We start from the raw sequence: 25,914 nt of genomic DNA on the forward strand, positions 1-25,914 counted from the left end.
GAGAGTGCCCCCCCCCCCCCTCCTCCGGAATAATCGGTTTAGTTGCTACCGATAAATTAATTCTGGGTTCTTGCCTTACTACATCTTTCATTGAGGACACTTTTGTAAACGCTTTGTTTCGGTAGAAATCTCCGAAAGTTTCACAGATAATGTGCCAGATAGTAGCTTGCGACAGCATCCTACGTCTTTCTTTTCACTTCCTTTCATGATCATTTATCAGGACCACCAACACCGGAACAAGTTGCAGTTATTCCGGTGTCTGTTAGGTCAAGCAACTTTCTGCCTGGTCACAGGATCCTGTCACACCCCACACCCCAATACTCTTTAAAAGCGGAACATGCAATGCGAGCAGAATCAAACCACAAGAATATCACCAACGAGCAGTCAACTTCAAACCACTTGCAGCTCAAGTGGTCAAAATGTCTGCGTTGTCTACCACTGTGATTTTCTTTTGTGTTGCCATTGCAGCTATCCGGGTTTGTTTTGCTTCCTCTGGCATGGGCGCCAACACGGACCTTGAAAGTGACGTTTGTGGAGATTCCGTTGGTAAGTGGTCCTTTTCAACTATTACCAATATGCAGTAAAAAGTATCTAACTATTGCCAAATACAGTAAAAAGAGCCAACTTAACAAAATTGGAAAACTACTGAAGAAAGTACTGCATGCTAACTAAGTCAGCAACACGACGGGGCCTGCAAAATATTGGACCCAAACCGACCAAACCTAAGAGCTGTATTCGAAAATGAATCTTGTAGCTTTCATAGTTTTCTAGATTTTTTTTTTAAGACACACAAACGTATAGAGCTTCGGAATTTTCTGCTGGTGATCAATAGTGATGTCTATGAAGATGTACACATGCACAGTTAAAAACGACCGGCTGGCGGGAATGAAGAATATGTACGTTTGATTTGCGCGGCCACATTTAGTACAAAAGTATAGGGTTTGACATGATTTCAACAACAGTCCCCAAAGTTAGTGCTGCACCTTGCTCATCATAATAAATAGCACCACAAGAAAGTACTGCTCAGTAGCTTTCATTTGAGTGGTCACACTTTAGGATTTCATCCACAGACTCAAAAGTTACAACCGGCCTCATACGGCATAATAAACAGCACCACAGGAAGTGCTACTCCGTAGCTTTCGTTTGAATAGTCACACTTTAGGACTCAAAAGTTAGAACCGCCTTACACAGCGTTAGAGCACCATCATAAGGTACTTACACTCTTGGACTTTTTCAATACACTTAACCTGAAAAGTTGGAACTTCACGGCATGTCACGGTCGACAAAAGATAACAAATATGAAAACAGCGAACACGATACCAACAGTATTTTCTCTTTCCTTGTCAGGGTATACCTTGGAGTTCCCTAGGCAGGGATTAACTGATTATGCAAACATATGGGGCATGCGCAGTCTGACGCAATTCACGGTCTGTTTCTGGATCAAGACAAGTTTATCAAAAGGGACGCCATTCAGTTATGCGACATCATGTCACGATAACGATTTGCTCATAGATAACCCAGGAAACTTACTTTTGTCCATTGGTAACAAAATAAGGTAAGTGTATTTACAAAGGTCTTGAACCTCCTAACTCGAGGTGGGCAATCAATAATCAGTAATGATCAGTAGAAATTAATTGAATAATCAGAAGTAGTGAAAAAATCGATTAAAGGATCTGCCATGAGTAATCAATAGTTATCGATTTTTTTAATAACAGATATTGATTTTATCGAAACTGGAGGTATCGAGTTCATCAGTAAGATTTTTTTGAGCAATTTACAAAAACAGAGAAAATTTTTGTAACCAGTTCTAATCTTTTCTAGTCACATAGAACTAACAGTTTATGCCCGACGTATAGTGCAGGGAAACAGTTGAACTGAGAATTTGATAATCTTGCCCTTCTTGTTTCCCTTTTTATTTCTCAATTTTCTCTGATAGTTTTACTACCGAATTAAACAAAAGCTCGCTGGGATTTCGCTGAACAGATAATCTTTCCTTCATAAGATTACAAAGCCGATGGCTAGGGTGTGGCTTTTTAAACACTCGAATCAATAAGGTAAAGGCAGTTTCCCGGGTAGTTTATTAAGCCCACATTCAAAGTCTGCACTGATGCAATTTAGCACACGCGGTTTTTTACCAAAGATATCTCACAGTTAACTGTCTTTAAAAAAACAAAACAAAATTATGATCAGTCACCGTGGCTTTGTTCAGTTGGCCCTAAGTTTAAAACAATCATGGCTTTGTAAACCCCTTGATGTAATTTAAGGTTTTGCTCTGCTATAGACGGATGAACATAGCGGCTAATGATGGCAAATGGCATCACATCTGTGCGACTTGGAGAAATAGAGATGGCCAATGGAAGAGCTACAAAGATGGGGTGTTGGCAAGCGGTGGGACACGGTTCAAGACAGGTTACACCATCAAACCTTATGGCTCCTTGATGCTCGGACAAGAACAAGACTCTCTCGGAGGAAGATTTGACTGGCTCCAGTCTCTTAAAGGAATGTTGACAAATGTCAACGTTTGGTCTTCTGTTTTACCGGAATCCTCAATCAGCGAGATGTCAAAATACTGCCGAACAGGGAGTGGTGACGTATACAAATGGTCCGACTTCGGACACGCCATTAAAGGCAACGCACGTCTTGTGATTCCGGCTCGTTGTCCGTGCACCTCTGATACTGAAGTCTACTGAAGCCTAAGGCGTTAATCGTGTCCAAATTGAATGGAGTATTAAAGAGTGTAAAACAATATCTACATATATAAACAAGTAATGTGACTATAATTTGGCATAGGTAAGGAATTAAAAGGAATGTATCAAGTCTAAATGTAAACTGACGATTATTGGGTTAATACTTCCGAACGCTAGTCTAGGACTGGTAGAAGATTGTTCATGCCAAACACAACTTGTCTCTCCCCTCCTAGACGGCAAAACAGTCGTACTTTTGCGTTTGGTCGAAATGCAAGGTCTCGTCAAGCGAAAGGGTGGAAACGTAGAGTGAGACTGGGGAGAGAGGCCTCACATGCTCTGCGGGCGTGGTAGGATTCGCCCATTCACAAAAAAACCCCGACTGTTTTGCGGTCTACTCCCCTCCCCCTCCCTAGCCCTTGGTTCCCCGAACTCTTGCTGTTTGAATCGGATCCCAGCATAGTCCTGACTCATGATCCTATCTCGGCGGCCGTTCACTGCTCAAAAAGTAATAACGTCGTGGCACCCAGTGCGAGATCGGGAAATTAAAACCCGGCTCGGGCAAAAAAGTGAAATTACCGCAAGCGCCAGCAGAATTTAAGGCTTGATGTCCATCTAGGAATTTTTATTTCCAATTTTTAATGTTATTTTTTACACTGAATCAACCTTAAATCTTAAAATCTTCAGATCAGGTGAAATCCTTTGAAAAATTTCGAACACGGAGCGCAACAATGGAACTGATAAAGCCTGAACTAAGAGACAAATCAAATCCCAAACAAAGCTCAGTCACTGAGTTTCACGAAAGAAACACCTAGCTTTCAGATATTGGCCCCGGGGCCAAACACAGGTATGGGCAACCTCGAGGTCACTTCAATGCTCCTATTTTGGTTAAAATTTGCATTTAATGAGGAAAACCTTAGTATGAATAGCAATAACCAAGGCTGTCAAAAAAGAAATAAAATAAACTGGAAACAAACGCTGAGTTCAAGTGCATGATTGCAGTTCTGGAACAGGATAATCCTAACCTTGAGCTTGATTTACCGTCATGTTCAAAGTTTTAGTGTCGTAATTGTGCACGTCCTCCACTGTAGATAATTCCTACTATTGTGGTAGAAAAAAACAATTCGCCCATAATCTAGTCACTAATTATCTACGAATAATTTGTCCGAGCGGTCTCGGCGGTTCATTTGTCCCTTTTGAAACAATAGAGAGGCAGTTAGAATCGCGTTTACGGCGAACGTAAGGTCGCGATCATCAGTTTTCTTGAAAAAAAAAATGAGTGCATAGACTGATGAGAATAGTGCAGAACAATAATGGCTATTTAATTCATGATAAAGGAAAACTAATATCAATTTTATTCAGAAACTAAAAACAACGAGCGGTAAATGGAGGATAAACATGGTCACGTCGTTAATTCTGCCGTTTGCCGTTTGCTGTTTGCCACGTAATTCTCATTATTCGACTTTTCTGATTCTCCGCGAAAATGACAGGTGACTGAAACTTCGCTGAACGTCACGTCGTCACAGATGGGTAAAGACTTGTTTCCATACCTAAAACTGCCCTTGGACATTTCCTTAACATTACATGAAGTAGGCTCAGGTTAGCATAAATAGCACTCCGGTTAGCCTAAAAAGCACCCCGGTTAGCTTAAATAGCACTCCGGTTAGCTTAAATAGCACCCCGGTTAGCTTAAATAGCACTCCGATTAGCTTAAATAGCACTCCGGTTAGCTTAATTTAGCTTAGGGTTAAGGTTAGGGTTAGCATTTATATGGAGGGTTGGTATATCTAGCCAAAAAATTCCGACTTTTTTGCAGCGAGTCCTCGGTGGACTAGTGGATTAGGTCACTGCCTAGTGTCCTGACAACCCGGGTTGGAATCCCGCTCTATGAATGTAACTTCTCTTTCTATCTTAAAAAAAAATCGCAAGTGTGAGATATACTTCGTGTATGAAAACTTGAAGAGAGGGAGGGTAATTGGAGATGTGGAAACGAGTGCTTACCACACATATGGGAGGAGTGCGTGACGTACGTGACGAGCCAATGAATGTTGATACCGGGCCTTGGCCTACTTCTAAGCTCTCACATATATATTTTTCTTCGAATGTTGACCGATATAGCAATTGCAGCAAATCCATGTAAAAGCCTCGTGAAGGCACTTTGTTATTTGACTATCATTGAAGAATTTGCTGTGAGTATTTGTATACCGTTTCAAACGTTTTTTCTTTCCAAGAACTGTCAATGTCCAATCTCTCATTAAAACTTTCGGTAAATACGTTTCCATGTGGAGTACATTGATGAAATACAAACCAACAAAGCAAATTTCTAATTCATTGAAACCAGTATAATCTTCATCTATCACTGGAACGTGCATTGCGCTGAAAACAACAGCACATCTAACAAAAGGGTCCACCAGTTAAGCAAAAACAAACAAACGTGCACTGAATCAAAGTCGTCAAGTAGTCTTAATAAAATACCGGTCACGTTTGAGTCACATTAACACAAAAAGGAAGTTTTTTAAAAGAAAGGAAGTTCAGTATATTTTTAATCCCACCCACTTAGGGAAGAGCTCTGTCAAGATTTGCTAAAAGCTTTCTAAATACTTAACACTATAAAGTAGACTTTCGCATGTTTGCCTGCTTGATAGTCTCCTACGCAGCCGTTCTTAGTGTCGTCACGCAACGCTCCTGTGTGACGACACTAAGAACGGCTGCGTAGGAGACTACCTGTTTGATGGCTGGCTAGTAATAATAAAAGCTTAACCTTCGTTCTACAACACCCAGCATTATGGAAACTTTTGTTTTCGAGTCTGAAATTTTCACGACTGGCTGTCGAAAATTACTTCAAATCAATTTCGCAAGAATCGTCAGAGAAAAGCTGGGAGAACGATTGGGTTTCCGTTTCACGTTTCATCCGGCAAATGCTTAAGCTTCAGAGGCAGGGATTCACGTACTTTGACATAAGAAGGGGCATTGTTACGTGCATACTTCGGTTATAACGAGAGCAAAAAGACCGATGCAGAATAGCCGGTTAGGCTCATTTGAACACAAATCATGAAGATTCGTGTTTACTGTACATGTATGTAGCAGAAGCAGAATATTAATTTAACACCTGAAAAACTGTATCCATGCGTCTTGTAATTTTCGTTTCCTTTTTCTGCTAAAATGACTGCCGGTTTATGGAACTTAAATAACACTAGAATAATCATCTGTTACAGTAAATCACTTATCTATTTTCCTATATTGTATTGTATAATTTTCTTTTCCTATATTACATTACATTATATTATTATATTGTAACTTTCTTTTCCTTTTTCTGCTTTTGAAAGTCTTGGTGTATTCATCTTTTTGCTCCCACCCGCCTCGATTAGCTTCGCTACTTTAATGTCGGGTGGGAACTGTACTGTACAGTACTTCAACATTTTGTTAATACAGTATCATAATAAATGATTAAATGTTAATTGAATGGTCTTCGAGGTTTAGTAGCATTCTTTTCAATTTTGGCTGAGGCGGACACTAGGGTGTGAGACGAACGTGCTCGCTCACGCTCTGACCTCACCCATCACGCACCTTGTGACGTCCCAGTAGTCAGATTACGGTACTCGCTGATTATATTGAAGTTACAACATCCGGTCACGACTCATAAAGGCATAAAAGACGAGCATTAATCGCAAACGGAACCAAACCAGGAAAGAGGTCACCAAGAATCACTCAACTTAAAACAAGAACAACAACAACACTGCTATGTTTGCTTTATCTTCCATTGTGGTCTTGTTTTGTCTAGCCACAACAAGCCAGGCATGTTTTTCGTGCCCCACGTGCCCCCAGACTGATCTTGAAAGCCGTTTCTGTAGAGTTCCCGTTGGTAAGTGAAATTCCAATCCTAAACTCTGCTCAAAGCAACAAACACTTTTCCAAAATTTTTTAATTTGCACATGGAAAATTTAGGAAGTAAACAGTTTGATAGGAAAGGACCGCTTACCGAACACAGACCGTGATCTTTTCCTCTCCGGGAAGCAATCGCTTAATGTTTGTCCGTTCAATCTGCAAATCTCGAGAATTTTAAGGCTTCCGATTCAGTTTTTAGTACCTGGTCAAGGACACATTTTTTAATCTAAATCAACATGGACAACTTAAAAATGTTCCAGTGGTCAAAATAATATTATTTTTCCCTCGTTAGTTCAGTTCTGTTGTTTTCAGCACTCATTAAAAAAACTAACTTTTCGTCTCACAATATGAAACCGTTTGGCGTCATTTTTTTAAATTTAAATTTGGTTGTGGGTACTGGAGATGACAGTGTAAAACCTATACCTTTGTCTATTTTCTTTTTTGTTTCTTCAATTTTCAAGTGCTTCACGCCAGAATTTTGTCGGGACCTAGACAAGAGGTTACCCCAAACGATGAAGAACTCAACAAAATAAGTTCATATGATCCAGATGATGTCTACAGCGTGAAGATTGTGAAAATATTCAAGGGAGAAGAAAACATTACTCAGCTGCCAGGAATTCAGTCTCTCGGCGTTCGTAGTCCGCGTCTTGTGATCGACTTTCACACGCCAGCAGAATGGTGGCAGATGTGCCTTCCTTCCTTGATTACCCTGGAGCATGGCCATGAGTATCTCCTGTCAGGTTACGTCTCCGAAGGCAAACTGCGCTCATCATTTTGTGATATGCGTCTCGGCTGGGCGAGTGTTACACACCAGCAACGTAAAGGACTCAACGGACAATACAGTAACAACTGTAACTAGCTTCACTGAGGAACTGACTGTGTATAAGCTGCAGGTAAAGAAGCAGCTTCGTTTGTCTCGACTCTTAAGATGGCTCACAACGGTTTCCAGCTTTTGTGCCATCACTTATACTTTGAAGTGTCAATATTACCACTCTTTGTCCGGCTTGACACCACAATAATGGTATAAAGCTAATGCGCATGCTTAACCATTGGTGAACAAGTTATGGTCATTTTCTCAATACAATACGTTACCATAGCAACAGTAGAACCTGTTAAAAAGATTCCTAATTTTAGCTTTAAACGGTCATAGCTCAAAAATTATCTCCCTGATCCCCATTTGTTTTTATCATGAAACTTTCATTGGCATGTCCAGGTACAACTTTTTGAAAGTTTAAAAATTTTGTATGGAGGCGTTCAAAGCCAACGTAAATTTTCGAGGTGGCGGGTCTGATATCAACTGAAACAAGGCATTAGTTCTGGCACGTCAAATTATATAAGTGCCCAGCTGGAAGCCGGTACCAGGCACCTTAAGCCAATGTGCATGCTTCAGGTCTGCTTAAGAAAGCCGCCTAAACGGCAAAGTCGTGTTTAGTATCGCAGTTTGGTACCAGTGACAACTGAATGTAAAAAAGCTATAGTGACTGATGATTAAGCATAAAGTCCGTTTTCGGAGTAATGGACAAGATTCTGAAACTTCAGACGGTAATTAATTTTACTTATTTAGCTATATACTGTAGGAATTGGCTGCTTATAGACTTATAAGGCAGCGACAAATTAGTCAACGCCTAACGAAGTTGACTGAGGGCTCCTGCTCCTCATACAATGTAGCATCTATGTAATATTCCTGGAGCAAATAAAATGATTGATTGATATGTACTGTCTACGGAAAAAATTCATACTTTTTCTCAATAGCTTGTTATTGTGAGTAGTTTTATCACAAGTGTAATTTTGGTTTTTGTTTTAATTCTTGGGTGTCTCGCTATCACGTACTAATTCTCTAATTAAAATTGCACTTTTCAATTTTGAAAGTGCGGAAAAGCAGACAAACTTTATGGCTGTCATCCTCGGGTTTTACCAAGTTATTACGCCAGACTTCGGGGATTTTAAATGCGACAAGATGTTTTAATACACTGTAACTATAGAAACAGCGAAATAAAATTACAGACCATACATAAATATAGAATCTGTTCCAACTCAAAAACCACCAAACATGATCGAACAGTACGGGTTTAACTCCACGCATCTGTAGCAAAGCGTACACTTTTATTCCCTGCAGTTTGATCGTCTGCTTGGGTGAGCTGTGGCTCTGCGTCTCTCCAGGAATTCTGGACTGTCTCGTAGAAATCCTTCATCACATCCCCGTTCAATGTGTTTTTTCTTCTGCGAGCGTTGGCAGTACGCGGGTTCATCAACGGCCTAAATGGATCGACTGAGCTTTGTTTTCTGTGCTGAGTCTGAACATTGCTCTCATTTTCCGTGTCATCCTGTGAGTTGTTCGTGTCGAGTTGAAACTCCGTCGCCCTATCTTTATCTCTACCTCGCGATCCAGCGCTATTACCCGACGAATCCTTCCTCTGCGCCGAGTTATTCATCGTTTCATGTCCGGTTCCTTTGTCTAAGCTTTTCATGATTGGATTGGCAACAGACTTTGGTCGAGTGTTAAAGGTATTTGCAGCAGAGTGATATTTCTCAGGGTCGGATTGTGATCGTTTTCTGTCGTTCTTTATACTTAACATTCTGTTCACATTAATCGTTTTGCGGGCAATGTTTCTGAAAGATTTTTTCTTGTTAATCGCTGGTTTTGCTTCCGCCAATTCTTCTCCTTGTTCTTTGGAGTCATCTTCACCTTCCCCGTTTTTATTTTCATCATTTTTCGCTGTATCACTTTCCTCCCCTAAACATATCGGTTTGTGCATATTATGTATCGCTTCTGACGATAGCTGTCCCTTTTGTCTTAAGCCTTTTAGTAAAGCCGTCGCGATAACAGAGTGTCCAATTTGTCGAAATTTGCCTTTAATTCGCAAGGTCTCCTCCATTGTTAGTGTCGTGGCTTCGTCTACCTCCGGCTGTCTTGGCCGACCTCTAGGTGTACCAACCGGACGTGAGGACAATTCACAGGGAACTGACTTTGCTCGGAATTGAGCCATATCTACCCCACTCGGCGCTAATGGAGCTAACAACGCAGGTGAACGTGAGCGACGATATCCAACCTCATCGTCATTTTTTACTGCACTCAACGGTCTTTCCAGTAATGGCGATACCCGTCTCAACATAGGACTACAATCTTGAGGAGGATTGGGCGTTTTTATTACGGGTAAAAAACCACTTTTGTCGTTCTCTTCCGAAGCGGGTGTTTTGGCGGCTAAAAATGCTGGCGCTGAAATCTTACGCTGTCTCTGACCTCCAGGTACTCCAAGTGGAGTATTCTTTTGTTCTCTTTCTAGAACACTAATTTTCCGCTGTCGAAAATTCGGAGTAGAGGAAGAGTTGCTGTTTCCCTCAAAAGCTGTTCTTGGCATTTCATTTTTGTGCTTTAATCCGTTGCTACCTTCATTCAGTTGCATCATTTCGGAGGTGCCTGTTGTATTTGCACTATCATGCTGAACGCCAGGCGTTCGAGTCTCGCTGACTTTTCTCGTAGCTACAGACATTTTTCGCAAATTTCGTTCAGTTCCTGAGCTGTCGAGTGAGTTTTCTTCCATCTCAGCCGCTCGAACCCTTCGTCTTAACGGCGCACGTATCTGCAACAGCGTTTCCTTCACTTTGGAAATCTCTCGTAGTTCTTTCTCGAGAAGCCTTTCTTCTCTTTGGTACATTGTTATTTGTTTTTTCATCGCTATCTCGTGCATGAGGTTCCTGTGTTGGGCCACACCATCTCGATCCCATCTTTCAAACGCTTTTCCCTTTTGGCTGTTGTTCATTACTGTACATATAAAACTCTTCCGCCGTTTCACGCTAATACTTAGCACTCCTGTGGTGGTTTTAGTATACACAAACACTCCTTTACTGCGCTGAACTAACAACAAAACAGGCATCAAAAGAACGAATGTTAATAGCTTTTGCAACCATAGCAAGAGTCCCCTTGGGAAAACGGCTTTCCGCAAAGTTTACCGAAGCAATTAGCGACGTCATTGTCAACCGAGTTTTTTTTACAAAAAGCACGAAAGATAACTTTTGAATTTGTGGCCAGAAACTGATAAACAAACTTTTCCTGTAGCGGGGGTACTTTAAATCAATGTTTTAAATGACACCCTGCAAAAAGCTAGTATATCTGCAATAGCTTTAGGTTAACAACTAAAGGGTGTTTATTGATGCTTATAATGCTTAGTTTATTACTATGAATTGTACATAATTTGCTTCTGTTTATGCTACGAGCGACAATTAAAAGTGGTTTACAATCAATACTTTCCAATAACTTGTTGTAAGTGTACGCATGGATTAGTTTCTAATAGCTTAATTTACTCCGAGTCATTAGAATCTTGCGCAAGTTTAATTGGCTTGCCTTAGAAAACCACAACAGTCAAAACTTTTCAATTTCTCTTTCATTCTTGCATTGTAAGGTAGCTTTCTACAAAACTTATATTTCTTTATAAGTTTAGCTTTCATTGATTCGAACCCACAACATAATTATCTAAAACTGGTGTAATCCGAAAAAGTAGGAATTACACTAATGGGCCAACGACCCTTAAGCCGTTTAAATGTTATTTTTAGCCAAGTTGTCGGAGCAAGCTATCAGCTAATCAGTACAAATTTGACAAAAAGAGACAAGTCAATTAATTTATACTTTGTCAAGAAAAAATAATAGTAATAAAGATTTGTACAAGGGCATTCTTCAAACAAAAGATGGTCGAGCCGGTAACTTCGAACAATCCTGAAAAATATTTGACTCAACGATCGACTGCTCATGGCTATCAAACTGTTCATAAAACATTCAATTAAATGTCTTAAAGCTCCAGGTGGCAAATGGCTTTCACAAAGCCTACAATAAGAATGAACATACAATAGACAACGATCCAGCGAAAGGACTTAATTGGCCAAAGGCGCCGAACAAACGGTTCTATTGTAGTTTCAAAAAACCACTTAATTCTAAACGAAATTGAAATTCAGGCTGAAATGCCGTCAAAGTATTGTTCCATAGAACTTATAATTCTTTCAGACTTTGTTTGTTTTAGCTGACTGTTGCCTGTGGGGGAGTTAAATCAGTTATTACAGGTTATAAGTTTGTTAACGCCACAAGCAATGAGCTTTGCATTCGCCTGATTGCCACTGGTATAAAGCCTGGTGCACGGACTAGAAAGGAGCCTTCCTAATACTTTTCTTGGGGGAGGGGTGGGGAATGCTGTGCAACAGATTCCGCTTGAGTGCTAAAACGGATTGGAAGTTAAATTTTGAAATGCATTTACAATGCTGATTTTTACTCACAGTTTAAAAACAGCGAAAGTTAGAATTAAAATGTGGGACAAAAATAAATTAGAGACACATAAATCGTTTAATTAACCATAAACTGCAGTTCTCAACTTTGCTTTAAACAACAAAACCCAGCAAAACCCAAGAATGAAATCGTAATTATGACGCAAAACAGGCTTTGGGTTATATACAAGAAAACTAATGAATCAGCCAATAAAAGTGAGAAATCACTGCTACGTCGACTACTGAGTTTTGCGATCGATTGATGGCATTGTGATGGACAAAACTATTACGAGTATGCCATACAGTGAGTAATTCAGGTACTGAAAAAAAAAACAGTTTGGTAGTTTTTGTACAAAAATAACTGTTTGGCGATTATTTGTACAGTAAAAACCCAGCTTCCCAACGGCACGCGTGTTCATTCCGTTTGACTAATTTTTCTCGTATAGTTTTCTTGTTACAGTTCTAGTTGTTACGCAAGGGGACAAGGTGGACGATGAATCTCTTATGAGTCATTTTGGCGTGCAGTATCGTTGTATCATTCGTTGCTTGTATTTTGGCAAGCCCTGCACGTCAGACTACAGCACAATTCGTAAAAATGTACAGCGATACTACCGACACCAAAACATCTCTTAAACAGAACACCAACGATGCGTTTGTAGCCTTTTCCAGGCCCCGGGAGAGATGCGAAGGAGAGGGCGAGTACCCCCACCCCCTCCCCCCTCGTTTTCTTTCCCCTCGCCATCTCCTTCGAGTCTCTCGCGGGGCCTGGAACAGGTTAATGCGTTTGCAGTCTTGTGTTCATCATTCTCCTATTAAACATTAACAACAAGTTGTAAGTTCCATTTAAGTTTATTTTATTTCTATTTACTTGTTTTCTTTCCCGTTCATACTCAAGGAGATTTAGTCTCAATACACTTCATACCATTATCCTGGTGAATGATTTCAGAACTACAGTTTCCAGTTAGTCATTAGTCAATATACAACCAAATAAAAATACACTTTTAAAAGGAACATAAAATAAACAGACTTTAACTCTATAGAAACGTATAGCATAAAAATAATAATAACACTTTGTAGCTTTTAGACTGGAATGTTATCAAAGAATAAAATATCGTCCTTTTTTTTGTTTAAAACAAATTTGTTTAAAGATTTTATCAGCTTTACCCTTCCGCACATAGCGGTCAAATGCGACAAAGTTCGCAACGTCAATGCCTGAAAAGTTGGCGATGGCCAATTCAGTTAAGATGATAAACAACCCTTAAATTTTGTTAGTAAAATTGTGGATTCCTCAGTCGATCAAACGTTCGACCACTTTAAAGTCTCCTGAGTCTGCTAATAGCATTTTTCAGATCCTGCGTTTTTATCGTCAGTGGTGAAAAAACGTTTTCTGTCGCCACGGAAATGCGAAAAGATAGCTCTCCGCTTTCGGTGGTATACAAGCGTAAAGTTCTTATGAAGAAAAGCCAGCTTCTTACTTCTGAATGCATACCCAACGGAAAAAAGTTTCAGAAGGCGCTTAAGACTAAATTTTCGAGATCTGTATCTGTATTTTTAGTTTTTTGTTTTGCAACATTTTCTCTGAAGCCTTGCACTCCTGGCACGTTTAACCGCCAGGAAGCCGCTAACACTTCTCTTAAACATGTTAAAATAATCAAAAATACCTAAATATAATTAACTTGTTAACGTGTGCCAGTATTTGATGAGATTTCGCGGATTCGTCATCATTTCAGTCCAATGCTCGCACGCAGTCCCTCTCGCGTACATCATTCCCCCCAGTAATACCCTGCCGATTAGCTTGTCTTCCTTTCCCCCTCCCCTTGAGTGCATGATTGAAACGAGTAAGGTACCAGTCCCCAGGTCATCCCCGGACACTGTGAAGTTAAAAGATTCGTTAAAAAGTGGATCCCGCGATCCATGATGGATAGCGCCTTTCTTTGTCTTGATTATCTTGTTTCCAACTGAAAATGTCACTGTAGCGTATGAGTCTGAAAACGAAAAAAATGAGATGATTTTAAAAAGATAGGAAAGGCACCCTGTTCAACAGCATTGTGGTTCAACCCACCGTACTGATAAAAGATGGAGGCTGTACTTTTGACCACAATGCCTTGCCACAGCCAATAGACACATAGAAAGTCAGATTGTCAAGCGAAATCCCTCCCAGCCTAACAACATTGTGTATGCTAGGTTTGAAGTTTTTAGAACTTTTCTGTGGATTTGTATGAGCGCTTTTAGCATTTTCGTTCGCTAAGAATTATGGGTAAATGAACCAGTCGCAATTTTTTTCGGTACGGTGGATTAAGGGAGGAGCCCCAGTGGTTATCTGAGGTTTCTCCAGCCCCCCCCCCCCCCCCTCCCAAATCTCCTCATTCGTTAAAAATTTTAGAAAAGAGGGGAAATGGAAAATCCGAGTAGTGCAATACAACGTGCTTAGCAAAGCTATGGGGTCGGACCCTGTTAGGGGCAAGAGAAGTAGGGTCTGAGTTTTCTTGTCACATCAGCTTCCAATGGCGTGCTGTGTGATATCAGTCGATGCATAATTATTTTGTATGCTTTCGATGAAGGCCTTGATAGATAATTCACGTTTTCACTGGTCCAATGGCCGGCCCCGGGCTGAGTGCAAAAAAAAAAACCGCAGTCTTCACCTGTTCCGTGTGGCTCCATTTTCTTAAGGTTGGCTGCTCTAAGAACTATAATGGTGAGCCTGTCCAGGGTAGGGTAATACGACAAGGACAGGTGGATTTCACCAAGTTCGGATGGGTGCTAAAACAAAACAAAAACAAACAAAAACAAATGAACAAAAACAAAATTAAAGTAAATCAAACAAAAGAAAATTTAAATAAGTGAAAATATCGTTGACGAAAAACATAAAGTATGATCATATGAAGACAAAAATTTGAAGAAACAGACCATTTAAAGTATTCATAGACACCTGCTTTAATGTTTTTAGACTGTTTTTGAAAAAAAAAATGCGTTAACACGAAGGCGCACCGATGTCGAAGAGTCTTCCCAAGGAAGACAAAGATTTCAACAGTGAGCAAAACAATATTTTAAAAACGTAGTGAAATGTTACATATTTGAACTGCGGATCTTAGAATTAAAGTGCACCTAACACTCTTAAATCTTTGCACCAGTTCGAAACATATTGCGCTATTTGGCACCTTTTTCAACCAAATCTTGACTTTTTAAAGGCTGTAAAAGTTACGAAATCTAGCCATCATCTGTCCCATGACCGAGCTAGTAAGGGGCATGGGTCTATTCCTTACTACACAACACAACACTTTATTAAATCTAGACAGTTACAAGGTGTTTATATACCTACCCGCAAATAGCTGAAGCTAGTCGAGGCGGGTAGGTATGTTTATACTAAACTAAATACAAATACATTTGGAGTTTACAACTGAATTGACTAAAATAAAAGTTAAATAAGTAGTAAACAAACAAGTGACGTCACAAACTGATTTGCATTGTATTAAGTCTGTGTGAAAATGCATGCAAAGCAGTTTGTGACGTCATGTAAGGAATAGACCCATTCTCCTTACTAGCTCGTCATGGGACAGATGATGGCTAGATTTCGTAACTTTTACAGCCTATAAAAAGTCAAGATTTGGTTGAAAAAAGGCGCAAAAAGGCTCAATGCGTTTCGAACAGGTGCAAAGATTTATTTAAGCGAAAAAAAAAATTGGGGGTTAGGTGCACTTTAATAGATGAGAGACCAGCACAGTAATGTACGCAACTTGAGCAGCTGAGAAAGGACTGAAGCCTGAAAGAAATCCCATCCTCGAAGACCCAGGGACAGATAGTGGACGAGGAAAACGTCAAAACGAGCGAATTTTCTGCCTACTTTTCTTCGTCGAATTTTTTTTTCGCCCATTTCGACTTTTTTCTGGCCCCTACCATCTGCCACTAGGTCTCTGAGGGTTTGAATGGGATTCGAATCCATGACCTCCGCGGTACCGGTGCAATTGGCCTCAACACTTGGGAGCCGCGGGGTTTTTTACCCGTAGACGTTGAAGAGATGGAAATGGAATATACAAAATGAAGAGGCCATCACAACTTCAGCAGTTTCGAAAAAAAAAATAAACAAATATCGTGTCTTTTGCTTGTAGACATAAAGGCGGACCGATTGAATAGCTCGCATTGCGTTAGGGAGGTCCGGACTTTCCGGCTCAGTCAGTATTTTCATTTCTTGCTTTTCCAAAATTCCGCGCGCTTTTAATTTGCCTCTCCCTCACTGCACCTATTTCGCCCATGAATATTTCTACTATTTAGTGGTTTCAGGTGGCCTGGTGGCCTTTATCAGTTACATCATTGCACAAGTACCCTGCAATTGTTTAATGTAAATATAGGGGTGTTTAAAAATCTGTGTGGCATGCTTGGTTTTTGTTGAATTGAGAGTCTAAATAACAGTCAGAAAGTTTGGTAGAACGATTAAAGTGAAAGTTCTGTTATAGAAAAGACGCAAATACACTGATATCTTTTCAGAATTTTCTGAACAGATTTATCAAAATGGGTCTCTTGAAGAGGCGTGACGCCAGCGTCAAACTGAACAAGATATTTGAGAGTTTTATGCTTCTTGAGCTGTGTTTGGTCTAAAAGCAAGAATACGGTTTGATCGTTTCGGTTTGAAGATGAAAAACAATTTTACTGAAAGGCAAGAAGTCAATTTCTCTAAGAATCCGAAGACTTTTCAGGCCCATTTTTCGAATTCTTTTTATATCGATAGCAGGAGCCCGATGGGTAGTAGTTTTTTGTGTAAACTAGCCCAGTGTGTTTCTTGACTTGTAAAGCTTTCAACGTTGTACTCTTCAAAATTATAAAAAAAATTATAAATTCTAGTTATGAATATTGCGCACGTATTTTTTGGGCGGGAATTTTGAGAAACGCACAATAGATCTGAAATTTAATAGCGGTAAATCGCATGTAAACTGTCGTAAACTGGTATGAAAACAGGTAAGGCTAGGTTCAACTAGTTTTTTTATGTCGTTGTATTGTGTATTGTTCACACTTGTTTCATCAAACATCGATATAAAATGTTCATTGTGTTGGCGTGACCTCGCACTTTAAAAGTCGTTTACGTCGCTAGTGTGAACAGCAGGCTTTTTAATGTTTAAAACAGCGTGTTGGAAATCGGTGACCGAGTCTATTATAAGAGCTAGAGAACGCAGACTGTTTCCTATTTCTTAACGGTTTGAGAAGATATGTAGCAGACAATACATGGCAAAGTTCTATCTGCAAGGAATTAAGTACTATTAAAGTATTTCTAGAATTTGTCGGGTCAAGAAGCTTAACAGATTCCAAAAGATGATACTGTTGAATGGGTTTCCTTTCTGTCAATCGAAATAGCGATAGCTGACCCTGAAGTGACACGCAATGGAACATCTTCAGCAAAACAATAATCATGTATAATCATTTCATATCGTAAACTCGTGAAGTTATCGTCAAATATTAAGACAATTATTTGTTTGTCTAGGGAAGTGTTTCAGTCATCTATAATGGTAATATTCTGGAAATTGTATACGATTTTGCGAGTTATAAGATCATGACTGACTTTGGGCGTTTAAGAAGATTAATTAACATTTTGTTATATATAGAACCCTTAACTTACCTCTTCAATAGCTTGAAGATCTCTCCATAACTCAACCTGTTTGTCACGATCAAGCTCAATCAGCGGGTACAACACTTGCCCTACTACACTCTGTTGACTTGCTCTATAGCCATCATATACTGACAAACGAAGTGTGCATCTCTGAAGCTCCGAGACCGGCAGATTAAAATAAAACATTTCGTCAAACTTGGGTCGACACGTTTTCCTTTTACACTTGCTCTGGGCCGAGTATTTCTCGTCTGGGCACAAAATATGCAATTTGACAAACGGATCGCACGTTTTCACAGCTTTATCGCGACAAGAGAGATTCCTAGCCTTGACTAAGGCTACCGCTAAACTCTCCGCGGAACTGTCGTATTCCAAATTGAACCAAAGTCGTCCGAGATGTTCTATCGGGTATATTTCGCCTTCGTCGCTGTCAACGTGTTCTTCGGGCGGTGCGGGGCTGGGCTCCCGGCTAGAAACTGATCTTGAACTTCGTCCTTCGAGTCTGTCTTGAGCGTCGTAGAACATCTCTTCGCTTGACATGGGTGACAGAGATTCTTCAGAGGAGAGGATTTTTTCTGACAGGCGGTTTCCCAGTCGTAATGTTTTGGCTGCCGGCGGCGCGGGAGGTTGCTGGGCTGTTTTGACGGTGTACTGAGGAGGCTGGACAGCGGTTTTGGTTATTTGGGAGTACTGTTTGTATTTTTCGGCTTGTCGTTGTCTTCTGATTAGGAATAACGTGATCAGCAAAATGATAGACAGAAGACCAAGAGTAACTGTTAACGCCACAGGCAATACTGGAACTGAAAACCAAATATAATAAGTAAAACAAAAACAAAAAAATAGAAGAAACAAGACAGTGATGGAAAAGGCCAGGTGCATTTGTTGAAAAAATAAAACGATTAACTGAGCTAATGCGAATTTGTCAGAGGTATTTCACTGTCTCTGTTTATCTCTTTATTTCCTAGCTAATCTGTTTAATAAGAGCGTTCAAAGTGCACGACAAACTGAAAAAAAGCTACGCATTCAGTCTTGCCTTGAACAACCGGTCTCAGTGAAAAAACAAGGATAATATTTGATTGAAAGTACAGATTCAAAAGGGAGACAAAAATTGACAGTAAATTATATCCCAAGAAACTGATACCATCACTTCGTGCAGGAAAATAAATAATCGAAGTCAAATACTTCAGATGATAAAGCCGTAATATTGACATTAATCAACATGCTTTATAATGTGATATCAATATCCATTTTGCGTGCGTACATTTCATGGCAAACAAGCAACAGGGAATTGAAAGGTTGGCCGATATCTCGGCTCCATCTTGACAAAGGAGTATTCGTGAAGATTGTTGCCTACTCAGGTGGCCGGTAAAATCATGTGATTTATTAAGTCAACCTGAATATTGGAATAAAGAGGTAAACCACTGTCACAGACATAAATAAACAAGCCCGTGATCGTTGTGTTTCTTTGCTTGTTTTTCTATCTTTTTTTTATTTGCAAATCAGGAAGAAGAATTAAGATTTCTACTGATTATCCTGTTAAGTTTACCGCAGTAATGTTTTACGTTTGACTGAGTATGAGTGCCGGCACGGAAGGATGTTACTTATTCTGAATGATATAAACACAGTCAATATTTCACTGGCGGAAAAATCGAGCAAGCGTTGGCTTTTGTCCGGATGTACTTTTTTTCGTTCATTTAAGTTTTACATTAAAAAAAGTGGGTAATTTAGGTTTTGATAAAATAAAAGATTGAGTAGTTAGCCAGTTTAGCAAGCAACTAAACGCAATAAAAACAAAATTCTCATGTTTAAAATTATTTTCAATCGCTTTCTTATAACTTAATTGAAAACGAACTCAGAGCCTCGAAATGTTGTTCCTTTTTATCGCTAGTTTTAATCGTCAAATTCTTGTCGAAGAAACTAGCTTCTTATAAGGATACGGAAATGGTGATTAAAAACAAATCAGTGAGTGTGTACCAGGAATGTCCCTAAAATGAGAAGGTGAATCTATACCCTTGGCATGTTGAATTATACATGAAGTTAAGACATGGGTACTATGGCTTCAGACAAGAGATGATGGTGTTCTCTTCTGATGTGATCATGTTCTTTAGCTACCGCAGCAGTACATCAATTAAAAGGTCGGAGGTGGTGGATTGCATCTGCCAATCTGGCCAGGCTTAATTTCTACGTTTTTGTACAGTGTTTGAGCGCCTGAGCTTGTACGTTTAGCTAACCGGTCGACGTCTACACAGCGAGTGCCTCGTTATTACTGGGAATAAATTTATCAGTATCAGCAAGTGAATAGACTTTTCGCTCGCTTGTTCAACGCTGTCGAGTAGAAGGATTTCGCGCCCTGTTGTGTTAAGGGACAATGTGGACTAAATTTAGTGTCACACTGATTGCTTAGCCAAAAACTCATACTTAAATCTATCGGAAACGTTTAAAATAATGATTCAGTCAGTTTTATAACACGATGGGAATGGTTTGAATTGGAAAAATCGATCGCTAAATGACAGCCGACAACAAACTTCACGTTTGAGCAACTTTCTTTACCAAACAAATATTTTCTGTACTTTTTGAACAAAACACTTTCACGATTGTCGTAGGGAAAATATTAACTCTCTGGCTTAATTATCAGAAGAGTGCCGAAAACCAGAAAAAAAGAAAACATTTTGACTCTTTTGGGTTTGAATGGGTGTGTAACCTATGGTGAAACAAATTGAATCATTTTTGTCTTTTTGGTGTATATCTCTCGGGAAACGTTAAATCAGATTCAGAACATTTTTTGTATTTTTAAAAACAACGAAAAAATACAGTAAAAACCCGCATGCAAGAACCTACATTTTTTGAAGTCTGGCAAAATAGGTCCTTGTATTTTGGGGTAGTTATTGGAAATTTAGGCTAATTAGGTTCTTAATTAGGTTCTTAATTGCTATGAAGGAGATAGTGTTGATCAAGAGAAAAATGAATATTGTTGGGTAAACTTTGTAATTACAGTTATTTGGTATTTTCTTGTAATATACTGATTTGCAATCTCAAAGTCAAACTCCTTGGTTAAAATGTTTATCATAATGTACCTGTTACCCACATATAAGAACCTGCTTGATCTTGCTAAGCTAAACAGGATCTTATATTTTTGGGTATTAAGATGGCAAATTTCTGCTAGCAGGCTCTTAAACCTCTAGGTTCTTATACACGCGGGTTTTTACTGTATGTCAACTTTCAACTAACCGGCTGAATACCAGGCGCACCCAACAAGAACATTTAAGCAAAATACGTAAAATTTTGTCTCTCGTGTCCCAAGATTGTTTCAGTTTTGGCATTAAAGACATCAGTATTTGTGTAAATACTGTCTGATCTGTTCGGATATGCTTTAGCTGAGAATTTAAGTTACAGAAAGTTAGGGTACTGGAATCTTATTCCCCAATCTTACGAACCGTTGTTAGCTTTACGAAAATGCTAGCTGATTTTTTTTCTTTTGTATATTTACCACTCGAAAACGAAAGGAATCAGTTTACCGGTGTCATGAAATTGTCAGCTGTCAATTTGAACGAAAACTTGAAATTTTCTTTACAACTACATTCAAAATTCTGGGGCGATTAAGGACGCTCCGAACAGATACGCACTGAAATGACCTTTAGGTTCCCCTGAAAGACCAGTTTGGTATCCAAGGACAGAAGCGAAGAGTAAAGACTGCTTTACTATAAATTGTTTGTTTGAACTTCCGAAACCGGTTAGTGAGCTATAATTAGACTTACCACAAGTGGACTTCTTTAAGGGAAGAAGTCGCGAAAGTGGTTGACGAAGTCACGACATAAAGAGTGAGGAGGGAAAATAATATTGGAAAGGATTTTTAGAAAGTCTAAGCTATGATATACTTTTGCCTTTAGCTTTAGAGAGAGAGAGAGAGAGAGAGAGAGAGAGAGAGAGAGAGAGAGAGAGAGAGAGAGAGAGAGAGAGAGAGAGAGAGAGAGAGAGAGAGAGAGAGTAAAGCGGAAGTAAACTCTCCAAAGCGAGCCGCCCACGACTAAGAATTTATTAGATTAAATATATTAAAATTTTACCATTTAGACACCATTTTATTATTACTATAATTTTATTACTATTTTATTTTTCCTACATAAATTAAATTCTGACAGTCAGCATTTTTCAGTTTCGGGTTGTTGCAAATTTCTATAAACGCTGGTCAGGAAATTAGTTCAAAGTTGGTAGAAAAAGCTATAAAAAGCGCATAATTTTGATGCGCAAGCTTAATAACCAAACGCGCACAGTACAGTTGCACTGACACAAACTAAAACTGTCATGATCTTGATGTATTTTCCAACGATTCTAAGCAATATAATTTACGATACTTATTTAGCGAAAAGAGCATGACGGCATATTTTTCTAGCGGCGCCAGCCTAACTAGCGTAGGACAGTATAATTGATTTTTTTTTTTTTAATTTTAGCACTCGGCAAACAGCAACAAAACATTCAGATTTCTCGTCTTTGAATCATAAACGGCCTAGTTATCCTGGATTGACATCTTTCCAAACATATTTGTGCAAAAATATCACCGTACGTCAAGGACGAACCTTTAAGAGAATAGTTGTTCAACGCAGAGCTGCGCTAGGTCGCTTCCTATTTCCTGAAAAACAAATTAATGGACAGGATCGAATGATAACGCTTGTAAATGGATCTGAAATTATTTACTATCCACCGCAGAAACACTTAATTTGACTTTTAAATTTTAAATTTTGAGCCATACGATATAAATACAAAAATACAGTTAAAAGTGAAATACTTTTTGAAATCAATTACTTAACAGATTTGGAATAAATATAACATTACTTATGGCACTCATGAAACTCTCGAAGCACTGTTAAGTGAGTGGCATATTTGCAAGAGAGCAGAAATGTTTTTTTCAGGCTCAACTATAATTGTCTAGATTTTTAATTTTCGCGACTAATCTCTTAAAATTTGTTAACACTTATAAATTCTGTTTCACCTGATGGCTGACTAGTTTCGGAACAGATCTATAAGCTTATGATATTTCGCGCTAAACGAGTCCGCAGTCAGAGAAATAATTTTAAAAATGGTACGAACAGTCCACACTGATTTGAATCATCATGGTTATTAGGAAATGTTACAATTGTCGGATCTTACTGGCTTTCGTCTAGGTATCAAAAAATAATTTCTGGTTTTTAACCCGGGCACAGTCTATTGAAATTAAAGAAATATTTAAAAAAAAAATAGAAATAAATGGTAAGGCCGGTGTCTTCATCGAACGTGTATTTACAAGGGCCGGGAAAAACGGATGAAAATTTTGTTTTGACTATATGTGGCTTACTAAGTAGAGGTTAACCCTGAGAGAAAATTGGGGGAATCACATGTATAGAGCAATTTGCAATAGAATTAAATTTGGAACATGTCTGTTATAAATCGATTTCAAATCGACCAGGCAAAGTATATAAGCAGCTAATTCATCATAGGCAAAACTACTGAAGGCAAACACCGCGAAACGCGTGGGGTAAAATAACAAGTCCATTTGGTATAAATTAGCTGACAAATAAGTACTTACATTTTGTCTTCGAAGAGTGATTTTCGGAAGCCGCTTCTGAGATGCTAGAATTATCAAAATTTTTTAGATCCTCCTCATGGAATCTTCTCACCATCTTTGTGAAGGCGGCCGATTTAAAAAATTTCAGCCCAGTTCAACCTCGAGAGCTGTTCACGTTTTGACGCGATCGGATCGTCGTTTCGGGTCAATGAAAAAGCTTTCAGCTGTCGGACATCTATAATTACATTCAGTCGTATATATTTGCAATTTAAATTTATATTTCCACGTCGCAGCTGCCAAAACGTTCTTCCCAAAACTTCTTTGATCGTCGAGTCCATTGTGCCATTGTTCAAACTGTTTCTCTCACCAATTCTGACAGCTATCTATTACAGATGCTTTCTTTCCGCCAGCTTGCCAAGACAACGTTTCTTCGAAGATATAATCAAACTGAAATTTCTTTTGTTACCTGATGTTCTTCATCTCAAAATGAACGAGTGAAAGCCGGCGCCAAACGAGCTCTAAACGATGTTCCTAACAATGACTCTAAAATTAGAGACGGAAGACTATCATGCATACGATCAACACATGTAGATATTTAATATTGACAACTACTGTAAATCAAAATCGTTTTTGAATTAATGCTTCGAAAATGTTACCTAAGCTTTGTATCTTATTCATAACTTCATAATTTACTGTTCTTTTGGTACCCTGCGTCTGTTTACATTTAATATTTAAATAAGCAATTCTTAAATTCATGAGTCTCTGGCAGGAATAAAACCACATGCTGCTTGTTTCTAACGTGCTCATGAATTCAGTGAGGAAAATATGAATAAGACATACTGTTTGAGAGTTGGGTAATTTTTTCAAAAAGAAAGCACATAGCAAATGAACTAATCCTGCCCGCGGGCTTGGAAATCATGCGCGTGCGGAATCTCGAGGCGCGCGTGTGAAAAACAAAACCGCGGGCGAGTTTTCGCGCGCGTGGTTGGCTTCTCTTGGACTATCCCCCAAATAAAGAAGAAAATGTTCTTTGTCATATCGGGTAGAACAATGTACACTCGGCAGTGTCTGTATGACCATGACATAATCGTCCGATTTCGCATCTATTCACTCCGCGTCGAGTTGCCCCGTCACGAATATAATTTATCTGGCCTCGGCTGAAAGCTGGCCCCTGAAGCTAAACGCGACTTATTGGTTTCATTGTACACCAGTATGCATGATAGTTTGAACAACTAAAATACTACATGGATAATAAAACGATGTCATGCCGTCTAATTCAATAAAATTACTTGTTCGAAGGACCATGCAAAATATCTATATTTTTTACAATTATATTAATGCGATACAGAATTTATACAACGAAGCTTCGGCTCAGTTTGGTTTTTCCGGTTTTGTTCCTTTTAAAAAATAAGCAAGCTGCTTCTTGAAACCTCCACAGCAAAAAAGTAATTAGATTTTGTTCTACCAGTCTCGTTTTCACTTACCTCTTGAGAAACAGAAGAAAGATATTCTCAGAAGCGCTGGGATTTGCAACTGCGACACTTGCGAAAATAAATTATTCGAATCCTGCAACCCGTGGTGATAAGTATGGCGAGGCTACGTATTTAATCAGCCTATCAGAAATCGAGAACGCTAAAAGTGTTTGCTTTCAATTTAAAAGATCTCATTTAAAACCAGGGGATATTTTATATAGCCATTTTATGCTCGGCGCAATTTGCTTAATACTGTGCAACAGTCATCCAACATGTTGTTGTAATCGTTTGACCAGCCTTTTGCTAGTGTTACCGAATTACGATGATGCCCTGAAGCCTCCTGAAGCAATCTTCTTTATGATTGGAGAACACAGTTACTCTTCCCCATCATTTGCCGTCCAGCAAGTAACGATTTCTGAGATAGGCTCTGTCCCTCTGCAGGGCCTCTCTACCGAAAAAATGAAAGACTAAAAACAGCGTGATGGCTGTTTTAATATGCATGCATCGCTGGGACTTCCCTTACGCGTACTTTTGGGTACGTCAACTTCCGGTTCAGACCACTTACTTCTGTCTCATAATTAAAGAGTCATGAGGCATTTTATGATATTTTTATTGCACGATATTATAAGAACTGGAATTTCTATGTGGAGATCCGGGTTGTTAGCGTAGTGTGTTCGACGGACAGTATCATTCGTTGGTGTCGTGAACTACTCAATACCTTGGCAAGTAACTATTTGTTGTTTAATTGTTTATTGTCAATTAAATAATACTTTATAAACAATAAATAGATGATATGTTTCCTTGGAGTGAGATTGCATTTTTACAAAGCCGTATTGGTAGATGTAGGGCAATCCCCCGACTGAAAAGCGCTAACCAAATAGAGGGCATTTATTTCATTAGAAAAGTCGTTCGACCCGGTTAGAACTCTAAAGGACACTAAATTGTCCAAAATTCTAACCAGTTAATTGACATTGCAAACTTTAAGGCAATTAAAAAAACGAAAGTTGAAATTGTTCAAGGAAATACGGTGCACGTGTTGACAGTCAGTTCTACAGTTTTGTTTAAAATATTTGTTTGATAACACGGCCCCACGAGCTTCTAGCTTTAATCTAACCGTGTAAAAATAAATTTACTTTACCTCTACCTTTACAGTCTACTAGCAAGACTCACGAACAACATAAAATTTATAATATATATTAAAAAATACCATACAATGGATAAAATAAAATGTTATGGTCAATGCAGTATAGAAATGAAAAAAGTGTACAAAGTGTCCTTTAGGAGGACCCTTGTGTTAACCACTTTTTAATGAACCTTGTTATCTTCAATAAATTTTTGATTATATACTAAATATTTTACCGCACCTCATCTAGTTGTTATGGAACTGCATCATAATGCAGAAAATTCAACCTTTTTTTCAAAAAGCTCCAATTTACTGTTCCCTACAGCCGCTGAATCTGAATAATTCCATTTCAACTCTCCGAAGAGAACATC

At 39.0% G+C, this 25,914-nt stretch overlaps 4 protein-coding genes across 4 annotated transcripts; 2 read left to right on the plus strand and 2 right to left on the minus strand.

Moving 5' to 3' along the window:
• Positions 1–255: 255 nt before the first annotated feature.
• On the plus strand, positions 256–2,804 carry LOC146456615 (neuronal pentraxin-1-like). The gene is made up of 3 exons (XM_085092668.1): positions 256–546; positions 1,348–1,555; positions 2,282–2,804. Exons 1-3 carry the CDS (start codon positions 420–422, stop codon positions 2,688–2,690), a joined length of 744 nt encoding a protein of 247 aa, XP_084948794.1. The 5' UTR covers positions 256–419; the 3' UTR covers positions 2,691–2,804.
• A 3,531-nt stretch (positions 2,805–6,335) lies between these two features.
• LOC146456616 (metalloproteinase inhibitor 1-like) lies at positions 6,336–8,283 on the plus strand. The gene is made up of 2 exons (XM_085092615.1): positions 6,336–6,546; positions 7,031–8,283. The coding sequence occupies exons 1-2, from the start codon at positions 6,426–6,428 to the stop codon at positions 7,426–7,428; spliced, it is 519 nt and encodes a 172-aa protein (XP_084948741.1). The 5' UTR covers positions 6,336–6,425; the 3' UTR covers positions 7,429–8,283.
• A 152-nt stretch (positions 8,284–8,435) lies between these two features.
• On the minus strand, positions 8,436–11,852 carry LOC146456617 (uncharacterized). The gene has a single exon (XM_085092613.1). The coding sequence runs from the start codon at positions 10,442–10,444 to the stop codon at positions 8,639–8,641; it is 1,806 nt and encodes a 601-aa protein (XP_084948739.1). The 5' UTR covers positions 10,445–11,852; the 3' UTR covers positions 8,436–8,638.
• A 797-nt stretch (positions 11,853–12,649) lies between these two features.
• LOC146456618 (synaptotagmin-15-like) lies at positions 12,650–23,169 on the minus strand. Its single transcript, XM_085092614.1, has 4 exons — positions 22,970–23,169; positions 17,425–18,212; positions 14,462–14,579; positions 12,650–13,804 (listed from the first exon to the last, which is right to left on the minus strand). The coding sequence occupies exons 1-4, from the start codon at positions 23,061–23,063 to the stop codon at positions 13,491–13,493; spliced, it is 1,314 nt and encodes a 437-aa protein (XP_084948740.1). The 5' UTR covers positions 23,064–23,169; the 3' UTR covers positions 12,650–13,490.
• Between the last annotated feature and the right edge of the window lie 2,745 nt (positions 23,170–25,914).

Source organism: Pavona decussata, unplaced genomic scaffold (assembly GCF_977016875.1).
Source record: "Pavona decussata unplaced genomic scaffold, jaPavDecu1.1 SCAFFOLD_254, whole genome shotgun sequence".
In the NCBI taxonomy this organism is placed as follows: domain Eukaryota; kingdom Metazoa; phylum Cnidaria; class Anthozoa; order Scleractinia; family Agariciidae; genus Pavona; species Pavona decussata.

Excerpts from the sequence above, each read along its gene's own strand:
- LOC146456618 (XM_085092614.1), bottom strand. The coding sequence starts at position 23,063 with ATGGTGAGAAGATTCCATGAGGAGGATCTAAAAAATTTTGATAATTCT. Across the intron at positions 18,213-22,969 it reads TCACTCTTCGAAGACAAAAT|TTCCAGTATTGCCTGTGGCG; the intron begins GTAAGTACTTAT and ends TTTGGTTTTCAG. Across the intron at positions 13,805-14,461 it reads AATGGAGCCACACGGAACAG|ACTCATACGCTACAGTGACA; the intron begins GTGAAGACTGCG and ends TTTCGTTTTCAG.
- LOC146456615 (XM_085092668.1), top strand. The coding sequence starts at position 420 with ATGTCTGCGTTGTCTACCACTGTGATTTTCTTTTGTGTTGCCATTGCA. Across the intron at positions 547-1,347 it reads CGTTTGTGGAGATTCCGTTG|GGTATACCTTGGAGTTCCCT; the intron begins GTAAGTGGTCCT and ends TTTCCTTGTCAG. Across the intron at positions 1,556-2,281 it reads TCCATTGGTAACAAAATAAG|ACGGATGAACATAGCGGCTA; the intron begins GTAAGTGTATTT and ends GCTCTGCTATAG.
- LOC146456616 (XM_085092615.1), top strand. The coding sequence starts at position 6,426 with ATGTTTGCTTTATCTTCCATTGTGGTCTTGTTTTGTCTAGCCACAACA. Across the intron at positions 6,547-7,030 it reads TTTCTGTAGAGTTCCCGTTG|TGCTTCACGCCAGAATTTTG; the intron begins GTAAGTGAAATT and ends TCAATTTTCAAG.
- LOC146456617 (XM_085092613.1), bottom strand. The coding sequence starts at position 10,444 with ATGCCTGTTTTGTTGTTAGTTCAGCGCAGTAAAGGAGTGTTTGTGTAT.